Source organism: Danio rerio, chromosome 11 (genome assembly GCF_049306965.1).
Source record: "Danio rerio strain Tuebingen ecotype United States chromosome 11, GRCz12tu, whole genome shotgun sequence".
Lineage (NCBI taxonomy): Eukaryota > Metazoa > Chordata > Actinopteri > Cypriniformes > Danionidae > Danio > Danio rerio.
The window spans coordinates 31,568,174-31,588,430 of NC_133186.1; the positions used below are offsets into that span (position 1 = coordinate 31,568,174).

Genomic DNA, 20,257 nt, shown 5'->3' on the forward strand with positions numbered 1-20,257 from the left:
TTGACTTTAATAAATGTATTTTTTGTGATGATATTGCAACAACCGATCATTTTTTTCACTGTTTGTGGATGCATTATGGTCAGATGTTCATGACTGGCTTTACCCAAGGATTTCACACCTCAGGATCTTTAATGTGAATCACATCATTTATGGACTTGTAATAGACGGTAATGAAGATGCCTTCCTAATCAACAACATCCTTATGCTTGGAATATTTTACATACATAAATCAAAATATTTGAAGGTGAAACCAAAGTTTTGTGCTTTTTATAATGAGATTATTTCATATAAAATCCCTTAAGATAATGAAAACAAAAAGTGCAATTAATTTTCTATCTTTGATAGAAAAGTATAAATTACAGAAAAAACCGCTAGTCCTTTTTATTTATTTATTATATTTAGTTATCTTTGATTTATGCTAAAGTTTAGAGTCAGTTTTTTATGTTTTTACTCGGCACAAAAAAAAAATATTAATTGTAAAATATAATTTTAAATAACTGCTTTCTTATTGTATGTAGTTTCAAATAAAATGACTACTCCAGTCAATATTAATATTACCATTAATAATAATAATAATAATTATTATTATTATTATTATTATTATTATTATTATTATTAATATTAGAGTGATTTCTGAAGACTGGAGTAATGAAGCTAAAAAAAATTAATCTTTAAAATCACTGGTACAAATTATTAAATTAAATTATAAACTACTTTTAACAGTTATTTTATAGTGCAATAACATTTCACAATTGTACAATTTGTACTGTATTTTTAATTAAATAAATGCAGCTTTGGTGAGGAGGAGAAGATTATTTTAAAACATTTAAAATCCTACTGACCCCTAACTTTTGACCCGTATTGTATGTCTTGTGGGTTTAGAATGATAAGGTTCAGTAATGACTTAATTTTAGCTTTGGGGTGAACTAACCCTTTAAATAAATACAGTTTGAAGCAAAATGTTTGAAATAACAGTGCACTTTGTGTATTACAACAAATTCTGCTTGTAAAATTGCTAAATTATTAGCCCTTCTGTGATTTATTTTCTTTTAACAGTATTTCTTGTATTTTTTTTTCTAGAGAAAGTCTTTTTTTTTTCTACTGGTATATAATGACTTGCCTAATTACGCTAATTTGCCTGATTAATCTAATTAGCCTAATTAAGTCTTTAAATTGCACTTTAACATAAATAATAGTAACTTAAAAATATCTAGTAGAAAATATGTACTGTCATCATGGCAGATAAAAGAAATCAGTAGAGCTATTAAAAACTATTATGTTTAGAAATGTGTTGAAGAAATCATATTTCAGTTATACAGAAATTGGCAACCCGGGCTCATTGTGGAAACGTAGCCCCGCGGACGTTTCTGCGGACCGCGATTTACGTCCCGGGAGGTACGTATTCGAGCGTTTTTTTGTTTTCGCGGATCCGCCAGAGGCCGCTGTGCACGCTTTTTCGCGTCTCGGGCGCCTCTCGGGAGCGCACGGCATTCGCGCCCGCGCCGTTCTCGCGCGAAAAGCCGCCGGATCGGAAAAAAAAAAAAAAAAGCAAAAGCCTTCGTCTTCGATTTCGACAGCGGGATCATGTTGAATCATGTTTCGGATCCCGCCGCGTTCTCGCCCTTATTTTTCGGATTCCGTTTTTTGTCTTACCTGATTTCCGGAACCTGCTGTTCCCCGGACTCGATCCCGGCCGTCGTCCACCGTGGCCGGCTCCGGCTCCTCCTCCGGGGCCTCCGATCCGCCGACGCAACGCTGTGAGCTAAGCAGACAAACTGATTGCATCAGGAAAGCCCTCCACTCGGAGGCGAGCCGTCGGCCGGCGAGCGCGAAGAGGAGGGGCGGAGCGGTGCCACACCGACCCGGGGGTTCGCTCGAAAAAAAACAAACGCGGCCTTTACGTACCTCCGGCCATGTAAATCGCAGTCTCCAGAAACGTCCATGGGGCTACGTTTCCAGAATGAGCTTGGGTTGGAAATTGGGCAAATAAAGGTGGGCTAATAATTTTGACTTTGGCTGTTATATATTTTGGTGCAAATTATGAGCACATACAGTATGTCCTTGTGGAAGAATGTAATAAGCCCTGAAAATACTCTCGGAAACTGGGATCTGCAGCGGGATCATGTTGAGTCACGCTTCAGAAGAACAGAGAACCACCCTGCTGCAGTAGAGGGACCAACTCAACAGATCTGAAATTCACTATAAGCGTGAGCTTTTTCACTTAGCTGTTTACCTTTTGCACTGCTGAGATGTGATCAATGGAGCTGTCATAGATAATCTATTTGAGTGGAACAGAAGAGCGCTTTATGCCAGTGATCTATGGGGATAATTCCTGTCTCTGTAGCTAAACACCCCGCTATTTGTCCCCAGATAATGATGGCCCATTTGACTCTGCTCAATTCTGTCCTGTGCCTTAGCCATTAGCTAACCCTCTAACATTGACTGGGGGGTATTTGGGGGGAACGTCACTGTAATGCTTCAGGAGACTCATATTTAGATCGGCTGATGAGCGACAATCTGTCAAAAGAGGGATGGAGGAAGAAAGAAAAAGTCAATCGACCTTGCACAGGACACATACTTGACATTGATGTTGGCACAGATGAGCACGTCACCGAAGAGAAAGACTTTCCGCTCCTTAGACTTGAGGACCTGTCCTCGTTCACCGTACACCGTCTCAATCAGCGTCTCACAAAGGATCAAAGAGCTCTGCTCCGAGTTGAGCAACTGAAGAAAAAGACAGGGGACACACTGATTACACGCAAGTCTTACAAAATAGAGGCTACAATTACATGGCTACACACTTACTTAGAGGCCACAGCGTGGCATATAAGACACTTGAAGGTTCACAGGCAGGCACCACAGAAGATTGGAAACACAGTGGTAGATTTGTAGTGGAAAAGGTTGTGGGAATAAAAGCCAATCTTGAAGAAAATACTCCTTTCAAACTGAATTGACAAGCACAAAGTTGCATCCACAAACTATCTAAATTTGACTGCATGTGTACAATAAAAATAGAGGACCACTAAAGGTTCTTTTATTACATAAATAGTTTTAGAATGATGTCTAAACTGAAGAGGCATTTATAATGTCATTATGACCTTACTTACCTTAAAACTGCTTTCAAATAAATGTCATTTGTTGCAGCACTTTTGATTGTTCATTCACTTGCAGGGTCTGCTCCATCAATTTGAATTCAATTTAGAAACCCATTTGAGTTTTATGCACTAAAGTAAAAAGGACAAACTTATATAATTATAATATTTTGGTAATGGTTTGGAAAAGAAACATTCTTTATTTAATAAAACTTTAAATGTGTTTCTTGGAAAAATTGATTTAATATAATGGAGCAGGTCGCATTAAACTGAATTTTATTTAAAGAAACTTTTAAGGGTTCTTTAGAAAAACTAAATCTATTCCTAACAGCAAAAAAAAGCATCTATTATATGTTAGTGACATTTTAGTTAGTCATGTTTTTAAAGAAATCTTTAAATGGAAGTTTAATTAAGCTTTTTTGGTATGTAGTTATTTAACGTAGTAATTAATGCTATAGAAATGACTTATAAGCTCAAGCTGATTCAACTAAAAATGTAAAGCTGCAACATTTAGAAGCTTTCAGAACTTCCTTTAAGTGATCCTTTGTGTTAACAACAAACCGTCAAAGTGAGAATTTGGACGTCAGAGTGAATAATTGAAGTTTATTCATAAACTAATTTTGAGAGGATCATGTGCTTATGTCCACGGCTGGTTTCATATTTAGATATCATATGATTTAGAATACACCCATCCACCCCTACTTCTCCCCATCTTTCCTAGATTCATCAAGGACAGGGTGGCACAGTGGCTCAGTGGTTAGCACTGTCGCCTCAAAGCCTTTAATGCAGTGTCCATGTAAAAAATGTAGGTTTGTTTGTTGTTTCACTTCCATACGAATAGATCTTATACTGTAAACATCACAAAAGAGGCTGTGATTAAGAAGTATGACTAGACTTTTTTTTTTTTTTTGCAGCTTTTTATTCCTGCAAACTTATTTTTTTATTTTATTTATTGTGGTGTGTTGATTGTTTTATGCATTTACTAAGCCATTGGTTTTAGTTGACACTGGCTGCCAAAATGTATCAATTGTAAATTTGCTATTAGATTTAATGCTATAATGACAATGAAATTGAAAGTGTGTCCATTGATGGAATTTCTAAATCTAATGTGTGGATTTGCATAAATAAAAGCAGTAAGTGGAGTACTGCAGTTCAGTCATTTTCACACACACACACACACAAAAAAAAATTAGTTTGAAGTACATTTTAACTCTAAGAAGTGTTAACATTTTAACATTGGTAAGGAGTTCATGTTATACCCAAATGTAAAAGTACTCTCTGTAGGATTACAACTTTAACTCCAGAAAGTGTTAAAATTTAACAAATAAAAAAAAGTGTTATAATTCAACTCAAAAAGCAGAGTGATTTTTACCTCAGCGGAGGAGTAAATTCGATGCTCACAAATGTACACTCAGATTGAGTTGATTTCAACTCCCTGGAGGTTTATTTCAAAGACCAGATTTTGCTGGGCATTCAATGGATAACCATATGCTGATATACAGCTGATATACAGTAGTTGGTGGTTCATTCCGCCTTGGATCTTCTGAGCTCAGGGCTCGCTCCCAGGACAGCATGCCAAACACGCTTTATACGCAATCATCAGCTGAGTGTGAACTCTTGAAATAAGTATTTCCATTACAATTATTCCTCTATAATGTGCAAATCTGTCAAAACTGCAAATAAGGTATACCTTTTCAAAACTACATCAGCCCAACATGCAATACTACACGCTTCATTTGTTTACTGTATAGCCATTCTATATTCATCCATGAATGCAAAACAAGGCAGGGGACAAAAACAAGATCATAATGTGCATTGTGTTAGGAGACAGTCCCAGAGTTCATCCTCATTACATCAGCAGTGAAACCCAATGTCCAGCGGCTCAAATAAATATTGCTTGCTGGTGTTTGATCAGTCAGGAGTGTAGTTGTATAAATAATGCATCTGCTTCTGTAGCCCGCATCACACAAAATGAGTCGCCGGATCCAGAGGGAATTGGCAACACTGCTTGGCCTTTGTTGAAATGCATTGAAAAATTAGACCTTCAGTCAGTCAGAAAACAGGCTTCGGGCTTCAGTGTTTTTATAGTAAGAGCGCCCCCTGAAGGCTGAACACAGAATTTTCCAGGGAAGGACAGATATCATTTTCAGGGACTTGGGAGTGTGACTGAAATGGTTTGTAAGTTAGGATGGATGTCTGCGAGCGTGAGTGAGAGAAAGAGATGTATGTGACATGCTTGCTGAGGAGTGACAGAGAGATGCTTGTACACCATACTATCTGCTGCCCTACTAACTCACATAGCCTGAGACTGACGATGAATATTTCATTGCGTGTATATGGGGTAATGGAACAGACTGGAACGCACAGCCGGGATGCTTGAAAAAAAAAAATATGGTAAGGATTGAGCCTCTGCAGTGGGTGATGCACTCACGACACATACCTGTACAGTAAAAGCCATTCAAGAACACAAGACAAGTTCAAAACTTGCCTTCTACTTTCTTGTTACTCTCGACTTTAGGAAATGCATAAAAATAAACAAACAACTGAAGGTGATTTTTTTTTTCATTTGAAGCATTGGATTCAAAATAATGTGCATTGAAAACACTCCGCTTCGGCTGAGGTGAGAAAGAAAACAAGACCAACAGAACAAGCTGTATGGTAATTCCATCTGCTATTCTGTAATAACAAATGTGTTAGATAATTAGCAGCGGTGTCTGATTCTGAAAGTGAGCATATTAGTTATTGGAGTTATTGCAAGAGAGTCTCTTCATCTTAAACGCTCTTCTTTGTGCATTGATTGAAAGAGTGCGGTTCTGTCAAAGGCTTGGTTTCCATTTATACTATATTATAAATTATACAGTATGAGAAACATGTATAATTAAACGGTTGGTGTGGGAATAAGAGACATGCATGTGTGTCACAAATGGCTACTGATAAAATTATAAGCTTGTGGATAAAACTTGTCAGTGCATCTTTATGAATGATGCACAGGTGACAAGCCAATGAATGAACTTATATTTAATATGCATAAACACATTTTAGCTTTGAAATGTGGAAACCAAATCATAACACATTCTAACTATTATTTAAATACTTTATTTGCCGGTTTGTATGTGCTGTATTTAAAAATGTCTTTAATTACAATATATATATATATATATATATATATATATATATATATATATATATATATATATATATATATATATATATATATATATATTTTTTTTTTTTTTTTTTTTTTTTTTCAACATGGAATAGGTTACCTATTAATGTAACTACTCATCCATTCATATTCTTTTCTGTTTAGTCCCGCAGCACATGCCCTTCCAGCTGCAACCCATCACTGGGAAACACTCATACACACTCATTCACACTACAGACAATTTAGCATACCCAGTTCACCTATAGCACGTCTTTAGAGTGCAGGGGAAACCGGAGCACCCGGGGGAAACCCACACAAGGAGAACATGCAAACTCAACACAGAAATTTCAACTGACCCTGCAGAGGTTCAAACCAGCTACCTTCTTGTGTATGACAATATTGTGTATGACTCCTATGAGCTTAAAAGACTGCATCCATACATCTCTGCAATGACTCAAATAACTAACTAATAAAGTCATTTGGAATGGCAAAGAAAACGTTCTTGCAGGACTCCCAGAGATCATCCAGATTCTTTGAATTCATCTTCAATGCCTCCTCCTTCATCTTACCCCAGACATGCTCAATAATGTTCATGTCTGGTGACTGGGCTGGCCAGTCTTGGAGCACCTAGACCTTCTTTGCTTTCAGGAACTTTGATGTGGAGGCTGAAGTAAGAGAAGGAGCGCCATCCTGCTGAAGAATTTGCCCTCTCCTGTGGTTTGTAATGTAATCGGCAGCACAAATGTCTTACCTCAGGCTGTTTAAGTTGCCATCCACACTGCAGATCTCTCACACACCCCTCAATGAATGTAATCTCAAACCATGATTTTTCTTTTAGCAAACTTGACTGATTTCTGTAAGAATCTTGGGTCCACGAAGGTTTCAATAGGTCTTCTGCAATATTTGTCATGATTGGAATGCAGCTCAACAGATGATTAATCGAAAAATCAATCTTCTGCTTCTTTTCAGTGATAAACTAGAAGTTAAGGTATTATTTGATGCTCTTACAAGTGGGATTGACGACAAGATTTTAGTCAGGAACTGTAATAATAAGGTACCATATGTACCTATAATGCCTTATAATAAACAAACTTATAATGCTGAGAATAATTGCTACATCAGAAAAAGGACAAAACATTAAAGATGCAACCTAAAGAAAGACTGAAGAGAAAGAGAGACAAATGACTGCAGCAGAGGAGGGCGAAACACAGAGATTCCAGACAGATAAAGAGAGAAAGTGAAAGCAGGCGAACCAAAACAAGAGATACTGAAAACAACTTAGATTTTCCAATTAAGTGTCTCATTTACTCTCTAATTCTCTTATTCAGAAATGCATTTGTTGGATTTGGAGCAGCTGGCCTGTGATATGAGCATGGTAATGGAAGAGAAACACCCCTGCCATGTATCCAGGCACCAACATAGTGCATTAATGGACCATCATTGCTCGCTGATGATTTCGTAAAGAAAAATGCAGGCCAGGGATAACGGGAGATGAGTTAGTTATTTTCAGGGTCAGCAGAAATGCTCAGGTACTTGGCAGGTTGTTTAAAGGCTGTTTGTCAGATGATGAAGACCTACAGTGGCCCTGTGAATGTACAGTAACTGCATATATGTAATAATGGTGACCTTTAGAACGAGTTAACAAATTGCATTTAGTTTTAGATTACAGCGTGCAATTGTCTTTGTGATCCGTGACTCCAGGGAGATTGGTTTTAAAGACCCTGACACCAAACCAACAACAAAGAACTAATGCATATGTGAACAGTTTATATTGTTGTCTTGTGATTGGACTAAAAAAAGAGAAAGATACAAATATAAAAGGCATGGTCTGAGCCTGCATAAGTAAGTTTAACTTTCTATATGGCATGTACAGTATCATAGTCTATATTCATCATTAAAAAGGGCGAGTTGACATTAGAACTCTGCATATGCAAAACAGTACAGTTAAGCTTATAATTTAAGACAGCTCATGTTTTAAAGGCCGCCAATAATGAAAATCAACTTTTGAAAGCTGTTTGAACAGAGCTGTGTGTAGGTATAGTGTGTCCACGGTCGTATTGGAGTGATAGAAACACAATAAGTCTCTTTTTTTATTTCCTGATGTTAAAAATAGGATCCAAATTCCCCTTCCTTTTTGAGGTACACCGCAACGTGCCATTGAAGTGCAGTTTCCCTGCCCACTGAATTGATTGACAGAGGTCTCTAGTAGCATGTATAATCATATCCACAAGTGCGCAAAGCAACTGGAATTAAAAGATCGTAGCTTTCTGTGATCATCTGCATCTCAAGAATGATTTTTATAAGTTTAAAACATTTATAAAACAGTTCATGTTTGTGATAAAGAAAGTAAAAATGCTACGTCATTCATCACCACAGCCTTATAAAGTCATTATAATTATAAAAGAAGATGCTTCAATTTCGGTTGGTGGACTTAAATCAGGTTTATTTTGTACATAACATAACAGATGCCCATGCAGCAGTATATATTAATGTGTTTTGTGTCACAATTACCGTGCAAAACAGTGCAAAGCTAAACGTGTCTGTGTGTCTTTGAGTGAACTGTATAACGACATTGTGTGTGACTCATCATTACAGAAAGGCTTGAATTAACTCCACAACAAATATATCAGATAAGAGCTGGGAAAGTTCTTACTTTAGTAAGAGAGATCTGCTACATTTTTGTCTGTCACTATGCTTTGTATCTACATAAGGGCTACAGCTCTGACATGCACTTTATATTTTATATTATATTTGTATTATAACAGTTTATTATTATATTTATATCATAACAGCTTTATACCAGTGCTGTTCTTTGCTTGCTGTCTTCACCTACACATCTTCTTTCATGATTGGACTATTTTGTTAAACTAAACAGCTGACATCAAGAATGGTGCAGACAGATGCCAGTTCATGTTTTATCTGACAAAAAAAGTCTAAGAAAGAATAAAAAACAATGGAGAAACTGAATACAGTACAGCCATCGTTTATAAAGCAAATTGTTTTGCAAAAAAAGTTAAAGAAAAAAGGTATTCATTCATTTGCACTGGCTGCCAATTGCTGCTCGCATCAAATTAAAAAGCACTGATGTTTGCTTACAAAGCGATTTCTGGCTCCGCCCCTTCTTATCTGCTCTCACTTCTGCAGATCTATAGGCCCTCCAGAAACTTGCGTTCTGTGAATGAACGTCGCCTCGTGGTTCCATCACAAAGAGGGAAGAAAACGCTTTCCCGAACGCTCGCGCTCAATCTGCCCAGTTGGTGGAATGAACTCCCTAACTGCATCAGAACAGCAGAGTCACTTGCTGTCTTCAAAAAGTGACAAAAAACTGAAGTCTCCACTTTCCTTACTAATATGCAACTACCTCTCTGACTCCTCAACTAATCACACAAACAAACAAAAAAATTACTAATGCTTTCCTTCTTAGACTTTACACACCTGAAACTTGCCTACAGCACTTATTCATTGTTGCTCTTAGTTGTGTAAATTGCTTCCTTGTCCTCATTTGTAAGTCGCTTTGGATAAAAGCATCTGCTAAATGACTAAATGTAGATGTAAATGTAAATGTAAATGTATTATACAGGAAATTGACATTAGCCAGATTTGCCTCTTAATGTAAAACTTTTCACAGTTTGTAAAAAAAAAAAAAAGTAATTACTTACTAAGTTATTAGAGCATGTGATTGTAGTATTGGTAGTAACCAACAGTAAACAAGCCAAGCATAACCGAAACAGCTGATTAGTCATGTGGGTGTAGTATGCACTAAAGTATTTTTTTCAAGTTTATCCAACAAAGTAATTTCCATCTGCCATTACTAACATTAAGCCTTTTTCACAAGTCCAAAACTAAACTAAGTGAGCATTCAAATTCAAAGGTTTTTTTTTTTTAATCCTGTGTGTTTCCATCACTCATTTCTCATGCCATACTTTGAAATGTATATCAACACAGCTTTGTTTTCAAACAAAACTTTCTGTACTATCAATAAGGTAAGAGAGGTTTGAAACTTTAAACCTTTTGGTTTGAAAAGTGAAATTGTGGATTTTGTTCTGTGTTTTTTAAATCTAATTTCCTGCCCATGGTGATACAAAATCCAGGGGAAAAACAGGATCCCTGGTCACCCTATCCAAGTAATAATAATAATGTCAACATTACTTTCCCCATGTTGACCATAGTGTGCATGGTTAGAGATGAGGCCACCTCTTTAAATAGACCAGGGTACATTACTGTGGTCAATTATGTTCCGGTCAGATCGTCTAGTGTGAGTAAACCCTAAAGCCTGGGACATGCTAACCTGATGTCAAAGAACTAGCAGCGATGAAAACTGTAGACTGTTGTCTAGACCAAAAAGCTGCATGTGAACACACCAAAAGGATGACAGTCGACTGAGAATATAATTTCTGTGCCTGCATGAGAGGAGGTATTTTTCCCACAGGTGGCAGTATTTGTATTGTCATTCCCTTAAGGGAAATCAGGTTCATCGATAAACAGCTATTAAGATCACTCTCTGTTACTGATGGCTAAGGCCAATTCTACATTTTGAATCTGACAAACCCCTTGCAATGTGAGCCCAAAAAGAAGCAAAGTGAGGAACACAGTGAACTAGCCTGCAAAACTCACACCGATGACCCGACACTGCCCAATGATCAACTGTCAATTTGATGTTTCCGAAACTGCCAAGGCACAACTTATTTTCAAATGAATGTCTGTTTTTTCTACATTATTAATCATGTCAGGTTGTGACAATCTGATAGACAGAACAATCCAAAACAAAATCATGTTCGGGTTTGTCTGAAACAAGAAACAAAATGAAGCGAGAAGGCCTGCAGGCTGTCAGGGCTGGACTAAAGAGGGAATTTGATGGAACGCTAAGTAACGAGATATTTATAATGAATAATAAATAGGCAAGCTTATATCAAGGTGCTGTAACACCTGAACACCTTTCCCTCTACTTTTCTCTTTCAGACACAATTCATAACAGTAACCCAACATTTCCAAGAATTTCACCGGAGGCTGAGAATTACTGCTGAGCTTCAGTTAATTGGCAGCGGGTGAACCTGCCACAAAACTGTAGAAAACTTACATTGTGCTACTACAATCAAAAAAATCTCTGTATCAATCAATTTGTCTCAACAGCAAGTTTACAGTTTGGGGTGGGTTTCATTTCTTCTTTTTGAAATAAATCTTTAGATAACCAATCACTAATAAAAGGCACTTATGATGAAAATCTACTTTTGTAAGCTGTTTGGACAGAACTGTGTAGGTACAGTGTGTCCACTGTCATATTGGAATGATAAATAAGACAAACAGGTCTCTTTTTAAAAAAACCCTGACGTTGAACCCTGACCCAAATCTCAGTGATTTTGAGGCCCACCACAATGTGACGCAGAAGTGTTTGTTTGTGTGTGTGTGTGTGTGTGTGTGTGTGTGTGTGTGTGCTGCAAATGGCATTTGTGTGAGACTCATTTCAGGAAGACTTGGACTCTAAACTTGGTAGTTTTGACTAATGAGCTATATTTCAGCTTCACCCAAGTCTCTCTCTGTCACTGACTGCCGTTTACCTGACATAACGCATGTTGAATAACAGACACGCATGTAGGAGCAGTGGGCGGCGAGAAGCAGCTCATTTGGATTAAAAGCCACAGGCTACAAAAACTGCTACAATGTATTCAAACACCAAAATAGGCAGATTTTGGAGGCAATTTTAAACAATTGGATGGGTTTTTGAGCTGAAACTTTACAGACACATTCTGGAGACACCAAAGACTCGTCTTTTATATTGTAAAAGGGGTAAAATAAATGCCCATTAATAATAATAATAATAATAATAATAATAATAATATATATATATATATATATATATATATATATATATATATATATATATATATATATATATATATATATATATATATATATATATGCATTTCTTTTGGGTAAAAAAAATGTTTTTGGTTACTTTAATAATCCTGATTCTTAGCAGGAAATCTTGTAAGATGGAATATTCTCATTATTTAAAGTGGCTAATTTCCTCATTCTTGTGATTGCATTTTTTTTCAAAAGATAAAATGGAATAATAGACAGCCATTTCATAATTAAGACTAAAGCACTGTGACATTTTCTGCTTGTCAAACGCAAGTGTAACAGTTAATGTGATGAACCACATCTGTGGTTCGCTACAATGAGAGCAGTGTGAACACAATGACCTTGGGACCAGCTGGTGTAAAGTAATTGCAAAAAGGTCTAAGAAAATAGGAAGTCAGAAAGAAACCATGAAATGGTTTTGTGATTAGGATTTACACTCCTCTGATTACATCAAGGCGGCAGCAGCATCATTCTGCCATCACAGCTGAGGAAGAAAAAAGGGCGCATGTGTGTGTTTTCCTCACCTTGCTGAGAGAACGGTCACTGACACAGCGGGCCAGCTGCTGTGTCTCAGTGATCTGATCAGCCACCCTTTTCTGCTCATTGAGTTTCTCAGCGAGGGTCTCCAATTCAGTCAGAGCCAGTTGCAAGGGCAGTCTGTCCACATGGCCAGTGGGAGTGTTCTTCAGCATGTCCTAAAGGCAGAGAACATAGTAAGTCAGGCCCTGATCACACCGAATGCTTTTTTGTTTCGCTTTTGCAATCAAAGGCCAATTGTTTTCTTTACATTTACATGTAGTCATTTAGCAGACACTTTTTATCCAAAGCAACTTGCAAGTGAGGATAAAACAGCAATTCAAATCATCAGAGTAGCAGTTTGTAAATAATAAGTTCAACCCAAGCTCATTCTGGAAACGTAGCCCCGCGGACATTTCTGGAGACCGCGATTTACGTGGCCGGAGGTACGTAAGGCCGCGTTTAGTTTTTTCCGAGCGAACGCTGCGGGGGGGTGTGGCGCCGCTCCGTCCCCCGAGTGGAGGGCTTTCCCAATGCAACCAGTTTGTCCGCTTAGCTCACAGCGTTGCGTCGGCTGAGCGGAGGCCCCAGAGGAGGAGGAGCCGGCCGCTGGGACGACGACCGGGCTCGAGTCCGGGGAACAGCGGTTCCGGAAATCAGGTAAGACGAAAAACGGAATCCGAAAAATAAGGGTGAGAACGCGACGGGATCCGAAAACACGGTGGAAATCGAGGACGAGGGCTTTTGCTTTTGCTTTTTTTTTTGTTTGTTTTTTTGGACGGCTTTTGCGAACCATCGCTCGGGTTTAGGGAAGGAGGAGGAGGAGGAGAAAGAGGAGGGCAGCCGAGTCAGCTGATACGGCGGCTTTTTGTGCGAGAACGGCGCGCGCCCGAGATGCGAAAAAGCGCGCACAGCGGCCTCTCGCGGATCCGCGAAAACAAAAACCGCTCGAATACGTATCTCCCGGGACGTAAATCGTGGTCCGCAGAAGGCGGGGCTACGTTTCCACAATGAGCCCGGGTTGGATAAGTTACTACATGAAGTGGTCAATTTTTTTTTTTTTTTTTCTTATTAAATCAGCGGCTATATTGTAAAAAAAAAAAAAACTCTAAAAAGTGATTGGTCATTTCTTTTTTCCCAATCAAATTAATAAAATATCAGGCATTTTAGCCAACTTATGCAGCTTGCATTCTTTGTGGCCATCTGATATAGTAATGCAGAGTTGATTCCAAAAAGGTCTATCAGAGTAGACTCAGCACAGGAATTAACTCTCATTAATGAATCTTTTGTCTATTTTTATTCATTACATTTACATGTACTGTTGTCTTTTACAGATGCTTTTATCCAAAGTGACTTGCAAGTGAGGATAAAAAAGCAAATCATCAGAGTAGCAGTTTATAAATGATAAGTTATAAATTAGAATACTACATGGAGTGGTCAAATTTTGTATTATTTTCATCATCAGAGACTGTATTGTAAAAAAAAAAAAAAAACTCTGAGCAGAAAAGTGCTTGGTGTTATTCCTTTGTTCCCCATTGTCCAATAAATTAATGAAAATGCAGGCCTTTCATTTACAGTTAAAAAGTCATAGCTTAAAATGGCAGGAGACTGCAATGATGGAAGAGAAACTTGTGTTTTCTATTCACAGTAAAGATTTTGTGTGCTGTTTATGTGACCTGGGTGCCTTGCATTTTAGTCATCTTATGCACCTTGCATGTTTTGTGGCCATCTGAGCTAGCAATCAGAGTTGAAAAAGGTCTATAAGAGTAGATTCAGCACAGGAATTAACTCTCATTGTTGACTCTTTTGTCACTTTTTACTTTATTACATTTACATGTAGACTTTTACCAGAAGCTTTTATCCAAAGCAACTTGCAAGTGAGAATAAAACAGCAAATCATCAGAGAGCAGCTGTTTATAAATTATAAGTTACTACATGGAGTAGTCAATTTTTTTAAATCAGTGACTGTATTGTAAAAAAAACTGAGCAAACAAAAAGTGATTGATGTCATTCCTTTCCCCTATTGTCCAATCGAATTAATGAAATGGCAGGCCTTCCATTTACAGTTTAAAATGTTCAGTTGCTAAAAATGTCAGGAGACTGCAATGATGGAAAAGACACTTGTGTTTTTTTTTGACAGTAAACATTTTGTGTGCTGTTTATGTGACCTGGGTGCCTTGCATTTTAGTCACCTCATGCACCTTTAGTTTTTTTGTGGTCATCTGAGCTAGCAATGCAGAGTTGACCCCAAAAAGGTCTATCAGAGTATACATTAACTCTCACTGTTGACTCTTTTGTCTTTTTTTACTTTATTACAATTACATGTAGTCTTTTAGCTTTTATCCAAAGCGACTTGCAAGTGAGGATAAAAAGCAAATCATCAGAGAGTAGCAGTTTATAAATAATAAGCTACATGGAGTGGTCAAATTTTGTATGTTTTATCAGCAACTGTATTGTAAAAAATGAAGCAGAAAAGTGATTGGTGTCATTCCTTTTTCCCCATTGTCCAAATGGCAGGCCTTTCGTTAACAGAAAAGAATGTACAGTTGTTTGAAATGTGAGGAGATTGCAATGATGGAAGCTAAACTTGTGTTTCAATTGACAGTGAACATTTTGTGTTCGATTTATGTGACCTGGGTCCACAGCATTTAAACCACCTTATGCACCTTGCATTCTTTGTGGCCAGCTGAGCTAGAAATGGAGAGTTGACCCCAAAAAGGTCTACCAGAGTAAACTCAGAACAGGAATCCACTCTCATTGTTGACTTTTTTGCTGTCTGTAATCACACATTTTTTTCAGTAATTTTCTAGTGCATGGAGGTTTAGTTTATTATTTATCAATAAATAAATGAAGCAGGAAATTCAGGTGCTGATAAGTACATGAAGCACAGAATTCAGTTATATATGCAAAACTGATATATTGCACTGAAGCTGTCACTGAAAAAAACACACATACAGTAGTTTTGTCCTACATGCAGCATAATGCACTCAGAAATAAACAACAGTCCTGTTGATTTTAATTATACATACCTCTGTGCCAGTTTCATAGTTTAACTGATGTTATATTAATGTAACACGTTACATACATTTGGGTTTCCATTAACCTATTTCAACTCATAATCTTTAAAACCATAAAAAATCATTAAAAATGTACAATGAATTTGAATAAATGAGTGTACGTTGCTGTAATTTTTAACTCTTATGTTTGAACATCTTTTTTAAGCTTTTTTATTATTATTATTGACCAATCAAATGAATGGAAAAGTGGGCCTTCCATTTACAGTTCAAAATGTACATTTGTCTGAAATGTCAGGAGACTACAAAGATGGAGGAGAAACTTGTGTTGGCTGTCAAAAATCAGCACCTAAAATTGGTAATACAGATGTCAGGTATATTGCTTTCATTAATTTAGCAGATTCAGTAGTTGCAGTAACATAAAACAAACACAGAGAACAACCCTTCTCTAAACAAAGAAAACGGTTATCCAAAAAAAGCAGTGCATTTCCCCTTACATTTTCCTTAAAACACATTGTGTATTCAGGCCTTTAACATTAGAAAGAAAAAAAATGAACAAGCTAATGGTGGTAATAAATGCACCTCTATCACTCAGACAATGTATTAGCCATTGTAATGTAATACAGCACTATTAGCATTCATTTAAACCCGCAGGTCCCTTCACTTTCACTCAACAGCAAGAAAAGAGGGTCAGAATTACAGTAGCAGCTCACGTTCAGGAGAGTAGCATGTTACCAGCCCTCTGGGAATCATTACCTCTGAAAAAACCATCTTTCACAAACTCTCACTGAGAGACAGTGCAGAAGGACGAGGGTACCATAGACAGTACATGCAATACAGCATTCCAAATTACACAAACATTTGGTTAATTTTTCTGACATTTTTTAGCCTTAACTCACATATCAACATAGTAATGTCATTTACAACTCAGTCAAACAGGCTGCAAATAAACTAGTAGTACAAATGGCTACTATTGCATGCATAACAATACAGTGTTGTTTATAAAACGGTGGTGTGATAAATGATAAAACTGAAGACGCTATTTCATCTTTACACAATTTAGATCTACATGTCAGACAATAAAATTAATATTCTGATAGTATACTAATAATTGTATTTTTGATATTTTTTGTGGTAAAAATTGTTGCTATTTACTAGCATATTTTCAGGTTTTTTAGTAAAAGCACCTATTAATGTCTTATTCTGTAAGATTATATTCTATAAAATTAGGATTATATTGCAAATAAACAAATTGGAAGAATAAAAACATTACTCAACATGTTTGAAAATACTGAAATAGTAGTTTCTTGATTATTCATTTTATAATTGTATGCCTAATTCAATACGTTACTTGCTGTTTCTTTGTAATTATTTGTAAAAATACCGTAAAAACTGTTTCTACTAAATATTTTTCATTCAACTGTATATCTTCATGGTTTTCTTTTCAGTCTGTGTTATTGCATTCTGTTTGCATGTTTTTTTTTTCTTTTTATTTAAATCCCTTGCACAGACTTGCGTCCAAGTCACAAGAAAAATTGAGTATAAAATTAGATATCAAAAAAGGAAAAAATCAGCAGCCACTGAATTATATGGGAAAGAATAGCTTAGCCATTATATCGAAAATATCTGTTCTTGGTTCATTTAAGCAGCTAAGAAAAGATAGCTCTTAGTCTGCCATCATCAGATGTTATTGAGTATAATCTGCTATTAAACTTAGGCTACTTTATAGTCAGAACATCTAAAACAAATCTAAATTCATGAGTAATCAATGCCTACTGAAGTATGAAATGAAGTGCCATAGTTTAGTGGTTCACTTGTTCCTTGTCCATAATAGAAATTAAGAGAGCAAGACAGTTGTGTGAACACTTTGCAGATGCAAATTTGATGAATTCAAGACATTTCAGCGTCATCCGAGCTGGCTGAAGTCAATGTGATATTTCTAAAGCAGATCATAAATGAGATTTCAATACGTGACTTGCTTTTCGACATTTTTTCTTACAAATGGAGGACAATTTTGAGGTAGAGGAAGTTCCTAATTTAGCAAGGAGCATGCTTATGATTAAGATTTTGATTAATTCAAGGTTAAGTTATATTTCTTAATAAACAATAATTGTATTTCTTAAAAATACCATTTTATATGATTGTTGTTTAAGTTTAAGGATATTTTTTTAATTATTATTTAAGCAATTAAATAATCATATTAAAATAATTAAGCTGAATGAAATATGAAAAATAAGCTATTTTCAATACTGCTGTTTTGATTGAAGTCCCTTCTGAAGTACATCCATTCTAAATGTTTTAGGTGATCTGCCTTTACAGACATGTTGATTTTGTTGCCCCCCAATTTACAGCTATGTAGCTTCAAATCCTCTTGGAATGCATTTCACAAGGTTTAGGAGTGTGTTTATATGAATTTTGACCATTCGTCTAAAAGCACATTTGTAAGGTCCAGCACTGATGTTGGACAAAAAAAGTCTAGCTACACGGTATTTGTCCAATTTATCTAAAAGTACTCTTTTAGGTTAAGGTCAGGACTCTGTGTAGACCAGTCAAATTCTTCCACACAAAACTTGCTCATGTCTTTATGGATCTTGCTTTGTGTAAGATCCATAAAGACTGGCTGCCAGTTGCTGCTCGCATCAAATTCAAAGCTCTGATGTTTGCCTACAAAGTGACTTCTGGCCTTGCTCCTTCTTATCTGCTCTCACTTCTGCAGATCTATGTGCCCTCCAGAAACTTACGTTCTGTGAATGAACGTCGCCTCGTGGTTCCATCCCAAAGAGGGAAGAAATCACTTTCGCTCACGCTCACGCTCAATCTGCCCAGTTGGTGGAATGAACTCCCTAACTGCATCAGAACAGCAGAGTCACTCGCTATTTTCAAGAAACGACTAAAACTCAACTATTTAGTCTCCACTTCACTTCCTAATCTGCAATTGCCTCTCTGAATATCACACTAACTGTAACCAAAAAAAAAAACTAATACTACTAATACTTTCCTTCTTAGACTTTACAGACCTGAAACTTGCCTATAGCACTTATTCATTGTTGCTCTTAGTTGTGTAAATTGCTTCCTTGTCCTCATTAGTAAGTCGCTTTGGATGAAAGCGTCTGCTAAATGACTAAATGTAAATGTAAAATGTAAATGTGTACTAGTGGACAGCTATTTTGTACCCCAAACTATTCCTACAAAGTTGGGAAGATGACATTGTCCAAAATGCCTTTGCATGCTGAATAATTAAATGTTCCTTTCACTAGAAATAAGGGATCGAGCCTAACCCCTGAAAAACAACCACTTGGTGATGTCAGGCTTGGATGCAGCTGATGGGTCCTGAAAACCCATTTCAAGATGCTCTCTACACACTGTTCTTGAGCTAATCTGAAGGTTACAATAAGTTTGGAGGTCTGTAGCTACTGATTTTACATTTCTGTGTGCCTTAGATATTTTGTGGCCTACAACTTTATGGCTGATTTGCTGTTGTTCCCATTTGCTTCCACTTTGGTATAATATCACAAAAAGTTGACAATTGACATATTTAGTAGTGAGGTAGTTTCATTAATGGACTTTACACATTGATATTGTACAAGATGCAATCTATCACAGTACTATGCTAGAAATTATTGAACTCCTTAGCGTGACCAATTCTTTCAAAATTGTTTGTATAAGCATTTTGCATGTCTAGATGCTCGATTTTATACACCTGTAGCAAGTGACTGGAACACAAGAATTCAATAATTTGGAGGGGTGTCCAAAGACTTTGCCATTTAGCACAAGCTACATATATATCAGGGAATTTGTGACATTCATAAAGTTTTCCAAACAATCATAAATAAAGGTGAACATTTTGAAAGGACAGTGCTTCAGATATTGTGTTGGCCTTTCAGAATCACTGATATAAAGTCAATGCTGTTCCACCACAAAAGCCAAATGAAGAGCAAACCCATGAACTAATAAGCTTCCAGAAGACCTGGCATGCTCTTAGCCAGTCCTTCAGTTTCTAATAGACTTGCCTGGAAACTAATTTCCAGTCACTTGAAAGAGCACGCCCCCTTCAGAGCTCTAAACGACGTTTATGGGTAAATACTGACCTGCAAGAGGAGAATGAACTGTGGAAAGCGCTGAATAGGCTTCACCATCAGACCATAAAGGGTTATGCGATCAACGCTCGATGCCTGCTTCCTCTGTGAACATAAAGAGAAGCACCCACTCTTTATAAGAAGGTGAAGAAAAAGCAAATGGTAGACAGAGTCATTTCCACATATAGAGCAGAGGAATCTTGACACTCTAGATAGTCAGAAAGGTGGGTGAAGGTTAGTATTAAACTATCGATTCTTTAGCGCCTGCCAGCAGACTCCAGCAATCATTAAACGCTGCACTGTCAGAGAGCACTTGAGAGCTTTCCAGTAGGTTTCAAAGCAGGATATTAGAGTACTGTTGACTGTGTGTTTGTGGAGTTCAGTCACTTCTGTAGATGATAAAGATTCCAGCTGGTCTCTAAATGTGTTGCTTTGTACACATCTTTGTGCTTTATTGAATTTGATAGAACAGATAACCTGAGCCTCATATATTAACAGGTAAATATTTTGAATTAAAAAGTGCAACACTTAGAAAGTATATGCGACTTCCCTGAA

General features: G+C 36.9%; 1 protein-coding gene across 12 annotated transcripts in view; it reads right to left on the reverse strand.

Moving 5' to 3' along the window:
* arhgef10la (Rho guanine nucleotide exchange factor (GEF) 10-like a) overlaps positions 1–20,257 on the reverse strand; it is a 222,932-nt gene that overhangs the window by 148,119 nt on the left and 54,556 nt on the right. For all 12 annotated transcript variants that reach the window (XM_073916824.1, XM_009306102.5, XM_073916829.1 and 9 more), the window contains 3 exons: positions 19,715–19,807; positions 12,621–12,791; positions 2,579–2,724 (listed from right to left, as the gene is read on the reverse strand). In XM_073916824.1, the coding sequence (XP_073772925.1) occupies positions 2,579–2,724; positions 12,621–12,791; positions 19,715–19,807 (410 nt within the window). The remainder of the gene's footprint in view (positions 1–2,578; positions 2,725–12,620; positions 12,792–19,714; positions 19,808–20,257) is intronic.